This window comes from Uloborus diversus, unplaced genomic scaffold (assembly GCF_026930045.1).
Source record: "Uloborus diversus isolate 005 unplaced genomic scaffold, Udiv.v.3.1 scaffold_241, whole genome shotgun sequence".
NCBI classification, from domain to species: Eukaryota; Metazoa; Arthropoda; class Arachnida; order Araneae; family Uloboridae; genus Uloborus; species Uloborus diversus.
Genome location: NW_026558397.1, coordinates 83,947 through 98,311, shown reverse-complemented (window position 1 = coordinate 98,311; position 14,365 = coordinate 83,947). Strand labels below are relative to the sequence as shown.

The following is a 14,365-nucleotide window of genomic DNA, read 5'->3' as shown; positions in this document are numbered from 1 at the left end:
TGCCGGGTAGTTCTCGAGTTTTGCGAGTTCAAACAAACAGACGCTTTTTGGACACTTCATTTTATACTATGTAGAGATATAGGTTAATGTGTATTAGACTCTGCAGGGACCAATTTTAAAAACGTATAATTGATGAAAACGTATAAAAGAGAATTGTATAAACGATGCTTCACTGTAGTACCACATATAGTCTATTCCAGTCAGGAAAACGTTATCCCTGTAGACCCAAGCATACAATAACATAAGGGAACAGTGTTTTTGGTGCTGGGGCTTTGGGAGCTGATTTCGTATGAATTTGGTACACTGAGTTCAAATATGACATCAGTTTTTGCCCAGAAGCTCATTTTTCTAAGATAACACATTTAAATATACATAAAACGGGTTTAAATTACATCTATAGATCAAATAAAACACAAAGCAGGGATATTATTTCCTATTGCATTGTACAAACAAAAAGAGACTGATTACCAAACAGTCCAATTATGCTATTGGACATGGGTCCCTACACTGTTAAAAGCAGGGGTTCCAGACGAGTGAAAATATTCCCTCTAAGGTGAAAGCATAGTGCCTGAAGGTGCATCACAGGCTAGAAAATAGAGCAGAGGAGCCAAAACATCATGCAATCGCAGAAAGAATCATTGCGCATGCGCTTTTTGCCTTAGACATACATTCAACCACCTCAATATGGCGGACAAATGATGATTGCGTTTGTGTGTCTTTCACATTGAATGAAGTACACTATTGGATTAAAACCCAACTTTTCTAGGATTAATTATCCGAAATTACAAGTAAGTACAGCTTTTGATCACTTTGTAGCTTTTAGGGCTTTCAAACATAGTTAAGTGTTTAAAAGTGCATTTATTGCTTTTCACAGTAACCGTTAGTCTTCTAGTTCTCGTTTACCGTTACTATCGTGAAATTTCCATCATTCAAAACGCTACTAAAAATATCTGTCATTATTTTCTTGAATACTCGATAAGCAGCTTTTATTAGTCACCAAAAGAACCTTAATAAAAATGTTTCTTGTGCTTCGTAGATTATAACATAAAGATAGCGAAAAAAAAATCTCTCTCAGTCTAGCTCTTTTTTTCTTTTTTTTGCTTTTTCATTCAAGTGTTAGAATCATTTCCTGTTAGCAGTCCTCGAGAGCGTTAGAACTTTCTTTTGGTTTTTTATTTAACTGTTGAAAAACTTTATGTGCAGTTTCTTTTGTTACTCTTGATTAACGTTTATGAAACGATTTTGTTTTTCCGTAATTGTAATATCCCTGAATATTTTTGGCTCATCATTTAAATAATCCATAAGTACAGCTATGCTTCATTTTCGGAATACATAAAGTTTTAGTAAATGTATAATTTCTCACATGTTTTAAATAATTACTCGTTTTTAAATTATAACGTATTTGTGACAGATCTTTGATACAAGTGAAGGGGTAGATATTTATTGTTTTATTAATTTTTAAAATTACTTTTTATAAAAATAAAAAAAAACCATCAGAACCCTGAATTTTTTCACATGTTTTTTAACGACCCCAGAGTTATTATTCATATTATTTATTTTATGATTCTTTAAGAAAACGATAAAGATTTCACCGGTCCGCAAAGTTTTTCATTTGCTTTTACCGCGCCCGTGGGTCAAAAGAGGTTGAGAAACACTGAGTTAGAGCACGATCAGATGAGTTAACGCTATGAGCACTTCTTAACTATGTTGAAAACTCTGAAATATGATCAAATGCTGTAATTACATGTTTTAATCATTTCCAATACCGAGTTCAATGTGAAAAATGTCCAAAACGTAGAATATCATAAATCAAAACAAAACTAAAAAAAAAAAAAAAGGTACACAACTGTATTTAAAAACGCACACAATACGGGGGAGGGGGGAGGAGGATCTATAGTAAGGGTGCCATTTCTCTCTCCGAAGGATCCTTTTTTTCACTCCGTCTGTCTAGTTTTTAAAAGGTGCCTGTTTTTCACCCTATTTAGAGGTGCGATTTCGGCTCCGTATTGGGTGCCGCTGGTGAACAAGCGTTTCTCCCCTGAAAGGTGCCGAATGCATCCTGTAGTTTTAACAGTGTAGTTTTTAAGAGCCACAAAATGACTAAAATTTTAGTAGTCTTACTTAAGAAAACTTTACCTTATTTTTCTTTCATTTTTCTTAAGTTTTCTCTTTTATTTATTTACTTTTTTTACGTGTAGTTAAGTGTGGGATACCCTGCCTCGCAACAAATATTTTGAACGAGTGGTAAAACACCTCAACACCCCTGAAATCGTGGTTCCCCATTAATGTTTAGTTTTATAAGGTTTGACTTCAGAGGACCCCCCAAAAAATGTTTATCTAGGGTCTGGGCCGGGTTTAGGGGAGGGCAGGCGGGGCAACTGCCCCGGGGCCTCCACAACAAGGGACCCCCCCCCCCCACACAGTAAAATGTTTACAAAATATCCTAACTTTCATGTGTTGAAAGTATCGGATACCTACATATATACATCAAAATATTCGGATATATATCAAAGTATAGGATATTTTTGAAAATATGATGATCTTTTCAAACCCTGATTAGGGGCCTCCACTCCGTTCGCAGCCCCGGGGCCTCCACACTTCCAAATCCGGCCCTGTCTAGGGTCACCCACTATATTAATTGGGCCCTGAAAAATATTGTATACAAAGATCCAGCTCATCACACATCGCGGGAAGTGAATATATGCAAGCAAGAACTTACAAATTGACCTTAACGTGGGGCCGTGGTAGCCCGATCGGTAGAGTGTCGGATTCGGAGCCGGAGGGTCCTGAGTTCGAACCTCGATGGTCGAAGATCCACCGTCGTCCTTTAAAGGGGACTGGGTGACGTTAAACAGGCTCGTGGTCTCAATGTCCTCCAAGTGAAACGATACCTCTGGGGGTGCTAGCACCAGGTAGCTATTAGCTCTTGGACTAGTTCTAAATTCTCATTAACTGTTCGATCCGGTGATGGTGCTGCCATCTATCGGTATATAAAATAATGGAGGCAAGGCACTAGTATGCAGACCTCGGCATAAATACAGTTGTAGTCAGTTGTGACTCGGAATCGGATCGGACCTTAACGTGTTGACCGGTTATTACTAAACTTGTCAAATCCTTATTGCATCTGGTGAATTTTCTTTTATTGTACAAGACAGCAGACTGACAAAAGAGTAAATATGCCAGAAGCAATCCTTGTTTAAGAAGCGTACATTTGCTTTAGAAATGCGCAAAACGGAGTTAAAACTCCACATTTTGGGAAAAACAGCAGCAATTATCTAAAAAAAAGTAGAGCTGCTAGAGAAAAACTAATTTCATATTTCGATTCAGAGCCCCAAACATATCTAAAATCAGTTCTCAATCTCTGGGTACCAATGAAAAAAATAATTTTTTGTTCTCCTGTGGTCATTTTTAAATATTGATACTCATATTGTAGTATTTTGTGGAAAGTTGAAAATTGCTTTTATTATTATAAAATGATCAAGTTCTTTTTATTAAGATCTTAAATATTAGTTGAGGCCTTCTAATAGTCGGGGCATCATTTATTCTTTTTCTTTACTAATAATAAAGCAGAAAGTCTCTCTGTCGGGAACTCTGTCTGTCTGGATCTCTGTGACGCGCATAGCGCCTAGACCTTTTTGCCGATTTTCATGAAATTTGGCACAAAGTTAGTTTCTCGCATGGGGATGTGCATTGCACCTCGAAGCGATATTTCGAAAATTCGATGTGGTTCTTTTTCTATTCCAATTTTAAGAACAAAATTATCATAAGATGGACGAGTAAATTACGAAATCATCATAACGTGGAACCGTAACATGGGCACAAGCCAATTGGCGAGATACGAAATTATCATAGCGTGGAAGCGTAAGATGGGTAAAAGCCAATTGGCGAGAAAATTCACCACACATTATTTGTAAATATACAGGCGAACCAAAAGACCTTTTAATTTCTCTATTACGGGCAAAGCCGTGCGGGTACCACTAGTTATCCCGTAAAAAAAACATATTTTTTTTTAAGTTACGAATTTACTGCTAAAAATTAAAAATAATGTTTCAATGCAAGTTTTTTTTTTTTTTTTTTTGTAAAATACATTGGTCTTTCTTTAAGTACCTTAATTTTAACACTAATTTCCAATTTGTTCATTTTGAAGAAAGTAAGTTATTTTAGCAATTTCATTTTGCCTCACATTCCTTTACTTTAAGCAAATTTAAGAAAAACCACCTCTATGTTAACTTTTTGGTAGAAAATGCTTTTATTTCAGGAACGCATGATTCATTCTTTTCCACTCATTCTTCGATAGTTGGTCTTAGCAGCTTTCCAGAACCCCGATGCCTTCAAGGACACCAGCAGGTGCTTCCAGCCGCGCTCCCCAAGGACACCCCTTCCACTATGTTCTATTTTTCAAATTAATAAATTGATTTTCTGTACTATGTATCTGTTTATTTGCTCATGCAATGGTAATAACACAGAGCCAAAATGTTTAAGTCACTCTCAAAATCTAATTCCTAAAATGCAGTGCTTTCAACTGCTACGAGTGCAGCTTCGGGGTTGGGCGTCTAAAACCGCGATTTGAGGACTTCGATTGAACTTCCAGGAGACTCAGTAGCAGAATTTATTTCGTCAACATAGATCAAGAGACTTAAAAAAAATATTATCTTCTTTACTAATGATGAAGCTGAAAGTCTCTCTGTCTGTCAGGATCTCTGTCCGGATCTCTGTCTATCAGAATCTCTGTGACGCGCATAACGCCTAGACCGTTCGGCCGATTTTCATGAAATTTGACACAAAGTTAGTTTGTAGCATGGGGGTGTGCACTTTGAAGCGATTTTTCGAAAATCGGATGTGGTTCTTTTTTATTCTAATTTTAAGAACAAAATTATCATAAGATGGACGAGCAAGTTACGAAACTATCATAACGTGGAACCGTAACATGGGCACAAGCCAATTGGCGAAATACGAAATTATCATAACGTGGAACCGGAACATGGGTACAAGCCAATTGTCGAGAAAATTCACCACACATTATTTGTAAATATACAGGCGAACCAAAAGACCTTTCAATTTTTCTATTACGGGCAAAGCAGTGCGGGTACCAATAGTTAGTAATAAAACTTACTGGAATCAAGCTGAAATTATTGTGGAAAAGATAGTGCAAGCTAGAGTTTTGATGCAGATGGAAATGAAATTCGATTTGGAATGTGCAAAGTTTATATTTTGGTGTTTCTCCCATAACAAAAAATAAAATAAGACAAAGTGATCTTCAGTTCAATTAATAGGGCACTTTTGGATAGAAACTTCGCAGTAGAAAGGGTGGTATATTCACTTATTGTCATACTATGCATAAAAAATTCAAGTATTTTTCAATAGTTTTTTTTTTTTTTTTAATAATCATTACTACTATCGTAGTTACTTTTTAAAAGGCTTTTAATGTTTCACTTAAAAGATAGTGGTAAAAACTTCGAAAATTCTGATTTACAGTCAAATCAAAAATAATGAGTGTTAAATAATTCGCAATTAAAGTAATCTTACGGGGCACTGCAGCCACCGTCTAATGGCGGATGAAAAAGGTAAAATAAATGCATGCCGTAGCGTATAAGATGCTAATAAGCCTAGTAATTTTTGTTTGTATGCGATTTTTTTATTCTATATTTTGAAATTATTTTTTTAAGCCTTGTGGATATTCTGGCCCATGTAGAAAGAATGAGAAATGAAGAAGGATTACTAAACGTTAGAAATTAATGCAAATCCCGTAGTTCGTAATTCTGAAGCAGCCATGTCCACGATGTTGAAGTCGATGTTTGCCGATTCTTGATAGAACTACATATTCACTGTGGCCATAACACTGACAAGAACGACATTTAATACTAGACTAGCTGCGTCGCCCGGCTTTGCACGGTCCACCTCAAAAATAAAAGTTATGTCAAGTGACGCAAGTTCAACACTCAGGCTTGAGCCAAAAAAAAAAAAAAAAAAAGTCAGTGAAATTTTGCGGCAGATTGCGGAAAACCCCCAAAAAGTAAACATTTTAAATCCCCTGTGATTACAGGAAAAGCCTCAAAACAAAAACAAGAATTTTACCTGTTCATATTCGAGAAAAAAAAATGGCAACAGATCTTTCATCTCAATGATTTTCTTCACCCCCGCTCATTGAGCTATAACACTAAGAGGAGAGAGAACTTCCCATTCTTCTACACTGAGGCTCACGGTCTGAATTTCGAGCGAGTTTGGCAAAACCAATTGTATTATAAAACATCTTGTTTAATGGCAAAAGACCGCTTTTTTTGCCACAACGATTTGAACATATTAAGGATTTGAAAAATGCACGGCAAAAGGCTTTACATGATAAAACTTGAGTTTAAATGTTAAAAGTGCGATTCTTTTGCCATACTCGCTTGGGCAAAAAACGGACCGATTAGTTCGCTCTCCTCTTTTAGTGTTAAGCTCAATGCCCCCGCTATACATTTTAAATAAAAGCGTTGTTGGGGAAAGTTGAGATGAAGCACTGAAAAATAATTTGAATGGAGGAAAGCCTTCGAAAAATAGGGATTTATGTCGAAATCTAAGTGTCATAATTAATAGTTTTTAATTGATATCTCCGCTCATTATTATTGGAGGATTATGCTAAATAGCCAAACATGAAGACGGGAAGATGACAAATCCATCGATACCAGGTTCGATGGTCAGTTCACTGTCGTTCGGGAGAAGAAGCTTGGACATACATACTTACATAGATACATACATAGATACATACGCTCAGTTTTTAATTATATAAGATGATTTAATTATATGACAATACGATTGTTTATCAAAAGAAAATTCAACACGTTTTTGCCGAAGCACAACTTTGAAGCACATGGAAGAGTTTTCAAAATTTATATGTATAAATATTCCAGGATTTAGTTTGTATCGTTAACTTAATGACACCATTGATAGTGGTTTAATGCCCGACGGGGTGGGTCATTGTTCTCAGAATTTGAATGGAGCCTTTAAGTACGACAAAAGTCGCACTCGTTCTTATGCGGGCTCTTCACATTTGTCATTTAATATATCCCGAATATGTAGATTCTTGCTGAACTGAGCGTAGTTTTAAATTATAAATTGCTAAATTAACAGAATGGAAATATCTGAATTATAAAAAGTTAAAACTAAATTATGCAATTTTTTATCACATAGTAATAGGTGAAGTAAAATATGACCATTTTTCCTGACATTCGTAAATCAGTTTCAAAGCACATTCTGCTTTTCTATCTTTTCCAGCATGGTTTTGCTTGTTGTTTAAATTTTAGTTTAACTGCGCTTTGTTCTCAATCTCGACACAATTCTTTAATAGTTCACAAAGTAATGGCAACAATGGAGGTCCTACATCAATGCCTGCAACATGTCCAGCGACTGCATTTTTTTAAGTGCAAAAGAAAGTTTTCTTAGGGGGAGTCTGTGGTCACTGGGGGCGAACTTTCTGTAGCTTCATTCCTAGAAAAAATTTGAACTGCTATTGAAAACCACAGAATGCTACACAGAAAGTGAGTCTAGTCAGGGTTTGCCTCTGTATTTCTGTTAATTGAGGAACAAAAACGGGGGGGAAATTGAAATTTTATGAAAAAGTGATAACAATAAACGAAGACGCTGATTACAATATCTGACTTTTTTAATGTGTGTTAACATGCAAGTGTTCCGGGACTTCGTGATTCTGATAACATTAAGCGAATGATAACATTAACTGCGATCACATTAAGAGGCGCCTACTGTATTAGCAAGAATCTTTGGAATAAGAAATATTAGCAAGAACATTTCAACAAGGAATGAACAGAAACACACATGAAACTGCTGCTGAAGCGATTTCAGTTTAACCGCAAATTGAATCAGTGCATTCCGTTACTCCATTTAAACCAACAATGTAAATATTTTCAATGCTTTTTGATTCTAACAGAATAAAATGGAATTCATTTTCTTCACTTACATTACCGGCAATTTTAAATTGCGTTTCAACTTGAAAGAACCATATCAATTCTATCAAAATAAAATAATAGTTTAAAAACTAAAAAAACACGCTTTCGTAGCAAAATGAACTAAAAAGTGAAAAATAATCTCTGGATGATAGTAGTTGACCAATCAGTTAATTTTAATGTAATACAAAAAAGCGTGGGGTGCTGTCTATTTACATTTTTGCATGGACGACAAATGGAAGAAATTCGAGACAACTGATAAGAAGCCCCCCACGCTTTTTTGTATTAAATTAAAATTAAGTGATTGATCATCCAAAGATTATTTTTCACTTTTTAGTTCATTTTGCTACGAAAGCGTGTTTTTTTAATTTTTGAACTATTATTTTATTTTCTTCTTTTTAGTTTAACTTGTTTTACGAAAAAATATTCATTTCAACATTGTTCAAAATCTTTTATATTCATGAAATTTGCCCAAAAAAAAAGCTATTCCATCTCAGTCATCGATGTATGTGTGCGGAAATCATATCTACATTACTTTGAAAATTTGAGATGCATTTAAATAAAAGTTTTGTTCAACAATGGTCTAAAACGCTCACCTAAATTTTGGCATGAAATTAGTTAAAAACAATTATATTTCATGTTCTAATTGCCTTGGAACACTGGAACAAATTTTGTCTGATGCAGAAAAATTAAAGGTTTTTGTAGATATTTTTAAATAATTTTTGCGAGTATTTTGTAATGAATTTTTTTTTTTTTTTAATTTTTCCTTTTTCACATTGTTGGATTTATGCCAAAATATTGATTAAAATTGGAGGAAACTAACAATTAAAAGAGTTAATTAATTAATTTGATTATAGAATATTGCATTGTCATCGGGTCTGCGGTCGCGTGCCAAATTTCAAAAGAATCCGATTGCATAGAAAGTGGGTGAAATTTGAGCTGCAAGATTCCGTTACAAGATACATACATACATACATACATACATACATACAGGTGAAGCTAATAAAAGCGTGTTAATAAAAAGGAGGAAGAATTTTTACGCTCACCTTTGCAATTCCATCCAAATTCACGTTTTCTTCATCCATGTTGGCTGAATTCTTTCTTGTGAACCTTTTTCAGTAAAATACTAAATAAGTACATCCGGGATTAAGAATTATAGCGGCAGGCTTGAGCATTTCAATAAAGAATCAACAAAAACACATTTCAGTTAATCCATTTTATTCAACTTGTTCCGAGAACTCGTTCTCTGTTTTTTTACGAAACAATTCCAAGTGTTGCCACAAAAGAAACTACGACAGCAATAAAAATGCTGCACAGACGATAAATAGTAAAGTAGATTCCAACATTCATTTTGACGAAAAGAATGAGACTTGTTTATACGTTATGAAAACCTCCTTTATTCAATAAACTAGCGGTACCCGCACGGCTTAGCCCGTAGTAGTATATTAAAAGGTCACCTCGCTCGCCTGTATACTTTACAGTCAATATCATATTTTTGGCAGATTTGAAAACTTAGCATGTAAAGCCTTAGAAATATTTTTAATGAGGAAGGAAGTTTCCCTACTTAGCTTAAAACGCAAAATAAGACATTTTTCCAAAATTAAACACTCAAGAAAGAAGGTTGTAATTCAATATTTTACTGAACATAATTCACAACTCCAATAAACTATAGGGAGCGCTGCAACCACTGTCTAATGTCGATGAAAAAGGTAAAACAAACAAATGCCGTAACTTATAACGTGCTTTGACGCTTAGTGAATGACATAAACTTTTCATCGTGTTTGTGGGAAGCTTTCTTTTCTATTCATCTGAAATTACATTACACCATAAACTGTCTGAAGTCAGTAATTTACCCCAAAGAAAACACATGGAATGGAATGTTTTACCTTTTTCTTTAGTATTGTTAATCACCGCAAGGTAGCGTATTCAAGCTCTGGAGTGCCGAATGGTAAAAAGGAGATGAACTTGAAGCCGGAATTATGGGATACAGTGGTGCAATAATGGGAGGGGTTGTGATAACATGGTCGCTTTACGAGAATGGTTTTCACCAATCTCACGAAGGGACCAAATAATGTAGCTGGCTGATTGGTTTACATTTTAATTCATGTTGTGATGCAATTTCAAAAACTTGCAACAATATCTAAGTTTAAACTAACAACCAATTGAGACTCGGTAATAGAATGTTTTGAATCAAAATGTATCTCAAGATATTTAGCAGGAAGCTAAGGATCTTGGGATACAACTTCCGGCTTTAATTTCTTTGTATAGCGGGGCCTCTCTAAGTATTTTCTTTACTCTATGAGTTGAGACGAGTCTATATGAATGAGGGAGAAAAATAAAAATCTGATGCGAGTGTTCCACTCGAATGAATGATACTCTGCTTAATTTAGCGGCTAACATACATCTGCAAACCCCCCGCTGACATCCCTAAAAATCAATAGATACGTCCATTTCCACTATTAAACCTGATGTTTGCCTTTCCATACATTTCGGGGTCAGACAGTAAGTCCAAAAATTGCGATTTTCCATTTATTAGTGTATAACATGTAGAATCATATTCTGCATCAAGCCATGTGAGCGGAATTCTTTTTTTTTTTTTTTTTTGAGCAATCACGATTGGTTATTGTTCTCACTTGACTGTTTTGATGTCCTTTGATTTTATTTTCCCACCAACACCCTCTGCAGCATCGCCGTCGACCGGATCCTCACGATGCTGCTCCCATTGCGAAAGCCGTCTCCAGGTTGCATCCATGTCACGGCACACACGCGCATACATACACAACTGCACACACGCACGCACACACACACATACACCTACACACATACACACAACTACTCACACATTCATGCATACATACAGACACCCGCACATACACACACACACAAAAACATACACACACACACATACACACAACTACCCACACATTCATGCCTGCACACAGACACAAACACATATGCCTACATACACATACCCCCCACATACACACACATTCATACACACAACTACCCACACACTCATGCCTGCACACAGACACAAACACATATGCCTACACACACATACACATACCCCCCACATACATACACATTCATACACACAACTACCCACACACTTATGCCAGCACGCAGACACAAACACACATGCCTACACACATAACATACTCCCCGACACACAAACACACATACCCCCACACACATAAACACACACGCCTACACACACACACTCGTGATTGCGAAAAACATAATTTGAATTCAAGATGTCTAAATTAATTTTTTTTTTTTTAATCCTTTTCAATTTTTAGCAGGGTTAAAAGAGCGCGCGTCTCATTCTGTGCATGCGCCAGAAAAAAGTTTTTCCCCTCTCCTGAAAAATTATCATTATGTGACGAACATTCTTCTGACTCTAAGGTACAGATATATGTCTTTCTACTTAATTGAGAAAATTGAAACAAGATCAATCTGATGCAGAAAAAAGTTCTTTCGAATGAGATTGGATGTTAAGAGGTGTGGGAAAATTTCCTTTCAATAGGCAGTTTATGTGAAATTTTAGCATTTTCCGAAATTAAAAAAAATAAAATTCCGAATGCTAAACCCGGGGCTTGAAGTAATTTTGTACAAAATGACAAGGCTGTAAGGACGCAGGCTCAGTGTTGCCAGATTGGGGGAAATTTCCCTATTTTGGGGAAATCTCGTGCTCTCTGGGGAAATTTTAGGGAAATGGGTTTTGAGGGGAATTCTATGAGGAAAAAAAAATTTTCTTGGGGAAAAGCTGGGGAAAAACCCTCGGGGAAAAAAAATTTCGAATTAAAATTCTGGTCTTCACGTCTGGTAGTTACATTGTTTGGAAAAAAGAGCATTGGTTTAGCTTTGGTTAACTTTATGGAATTCGCATTTTGCGTTATGTGGAATATTATGCTACGAAATAATAGTTCTGCGTGAGTAACTAGTTGATACGTGAATCAGAAATAAGTGTGATTAAGAATGCTCTTGGATAAATACATACAAAAATCATAGTTTAAATGTACATACAGAAGCAGTGTAGTAAATGCGAGTAGAAAAAAAAAAATATTTGGTAATTTCTTATCTCTCGGTCAGGCGCTCGTATTTATGACTAGTGGCACCCCCACGGCTTTGCCCGTAGTAGAAAATTAAAAGGTCTTTTGGTTCCCCTGTATATTTACAAATAATGCATGATGAATTTCTCGCCAATTGGCTTGCCCACGTTACGGTTCCACATTATGAAAACTTGGTAATTTAGTCGTCCATCTTATGATAATTTTGCTCGGGAAAATGTTCTTAAAATTGGAATAGAAAAAGAACAAAATCGAATTTTCGAAAAATCGCTTAAAGGTGCACACCCCCTTGCTACAAACCAATTTTTTGCCAAATTTCATGAAAATCGGTCGAACGGTCTAGGTGCTATGCGCGTCACAGACATCCCGACAGAGAGATTTTCAGCTTTATTATTAGTAAAGATAAAAAAAGATAAAGAAAACAAAAAAAAGCGAGAATGGGAAGAAAAGAAAAGTTGGGGAATTTCTTAAGAAAATTTGGTTATTTGGGGAGAAAAAAAAATTTTTAAGAGACAAAAATATCAGAGGAAGTCGATTCCTTTAATGAAAATATTAGTGTAAAAATAATTTTTGAATTTGGGGAATTTTGATATAGAACATCGCTTTTTGGGGAAAAGTTGGAAGGGAATTGGGGAAATCTGGATTTGACCATCTGGCAACACTGCGCAGGCTCTCCACAGAAAGAATTTCACAATTTCTTTGATATTGCTTTTTCTTTTAATATACAGAGATAGCTCCAACTAAAAACCATCTTTTGCGTGCCAGCGCATATTTTTCTTATGTTGTGAAAGCTGTTGATTGTGAAAGCTGCAATTAACAACAATTCCACCCCGCCCCCTCCAATTCAGATTTTTACTTCTAGAAGGTTCTTTGATTAACTATAATTTATTCTGCCCTATTCGAATCATGAATCATAGTTTGTTCAGCCATTTGCCTTTGTGTCTTATGCTAATTTCACACTTTTCGCAACATCATTAAAATAACGTTCGTTTAACCTCAGGCCATGATTTCTTTTAGGTATATATAAAGGAACGAAGGTGCACGGACACACGGGGTAGAACCGGACCGCATCAAGATGAAATTATTTCTTGTTTTCCTCCTCATCTGCAGCATCACGTGAGTTCTCTTTTTTTAGTTTTATCTGATTTAGCAGTAGGGCTACAGCACCAGTAACAGACATGGATACAGTAACAGACATTCATAAGTTTGGATTCAAATACAGCCGGACCTCCCTATATCGAAGCAGCAAATTGCCGGAAAAAAAATTCGATATATAGAAATTTCGATATACAGAAACGATCTTATTTTATCCTAAAAACTAGAGGACCCGACAGACTTTGTTCTGTTCAAACTTTGTAAATTGAAAAGTTGTTTGGTATCAGAATACGTACATTTATTACAACTTGATTTATCTAATGCCCACTGAGCAGTTGTGTTATTAACTATTTTTTCCCCCATACTTGATAGTTTGTTCCTTCAGCCATACTCAAACGATAAAAAGCGTCTTCAAATATTAAGTGTAAAAAACCAACTACCCATCTAGAACAAACGGGAAATCCCGCTGCAACATCCCCCATATGAAAAAGAATAAAACAATAGAAGGGATATCGTTTAAAAAAAATGATTTAAATTCTCTGAATAAGCGAAAATCACTCATTCCCCCCCCCCTCCCGATGCAAAATAAACACTTTCTTCAACTAAAATAACTAAAATAAACACTTTCTTCAACTAAAATGACTAAAAACTCGTTCAAAACGAAAAGCAATTCTTTGCAATTTGAAATACTTCGCCAAATATACAAAAAAAAATACAATGAATTACATTAACAGTAGCTTCAAAATGTAAACAAATGATCACGCACCTCTATTATTTATAGCCAAAGTCGCCAAGCCACCACGTTACTGTAATCCAGCCGATCAGTGAGCGAAGCCAACTCCTATCGATTAGCGGTCCGATCTTTTGAACGAAAACTTTTTAAACTTCATATATTGCCTAATTTGTTCTTTCCACCAAAAAATAAAGATCTTCCACTTAACTGATCTTTTGTATACAGAAATAGGGGATATTTCGATAATTGGGAATCTGGCGCGGTCGTCTCACTTTTGGCGTAAATAATTTTATTTTGGTAACCCTGCTGATTCATAGTAACCCTATGTGAATAGATGTTTCTGATCTCTTTGTTTCGATTTGCAAAAAAAAATACCTCTCGCGCAAGCGCTGGAGCCAAAAATTGACGCCAATGAAGAAAGATCGCCAGATTCCCAATTATCGAAATATCCCCCAGAAATACCCTGTTGTAATTTATCTGGACGAAAATAAAAATTTGTTTCGTCTTTAAATTCAATCATCTTTTCC

At 35.6% G+C, this 14,365-nt stretch overlaps 1 protein-coding gene across 1 annotated transcript in view; it reads left to right on the top strand.

The window, feature by feature from the left end:
• LOC129233198 (collagen alpha-1(I) chain-like) overlaps positions 1 to 14,365 on the top strand; it is a 77,593-nt gene that overhangs the window by 52,624 nt on the left and 10,604 nt on the right. The window contains exon 5 of the mRNA XM_054867260.1: positions 4,298 to 4,388. Within this exon, the coding sequence (XP_054723235.1) occupies positions 4,298 to 4,388 (91 nt within the window). The remainder of the gene's footprint in view (positions 1 to 4,297; positions 4,389 to 14,365) is intronic.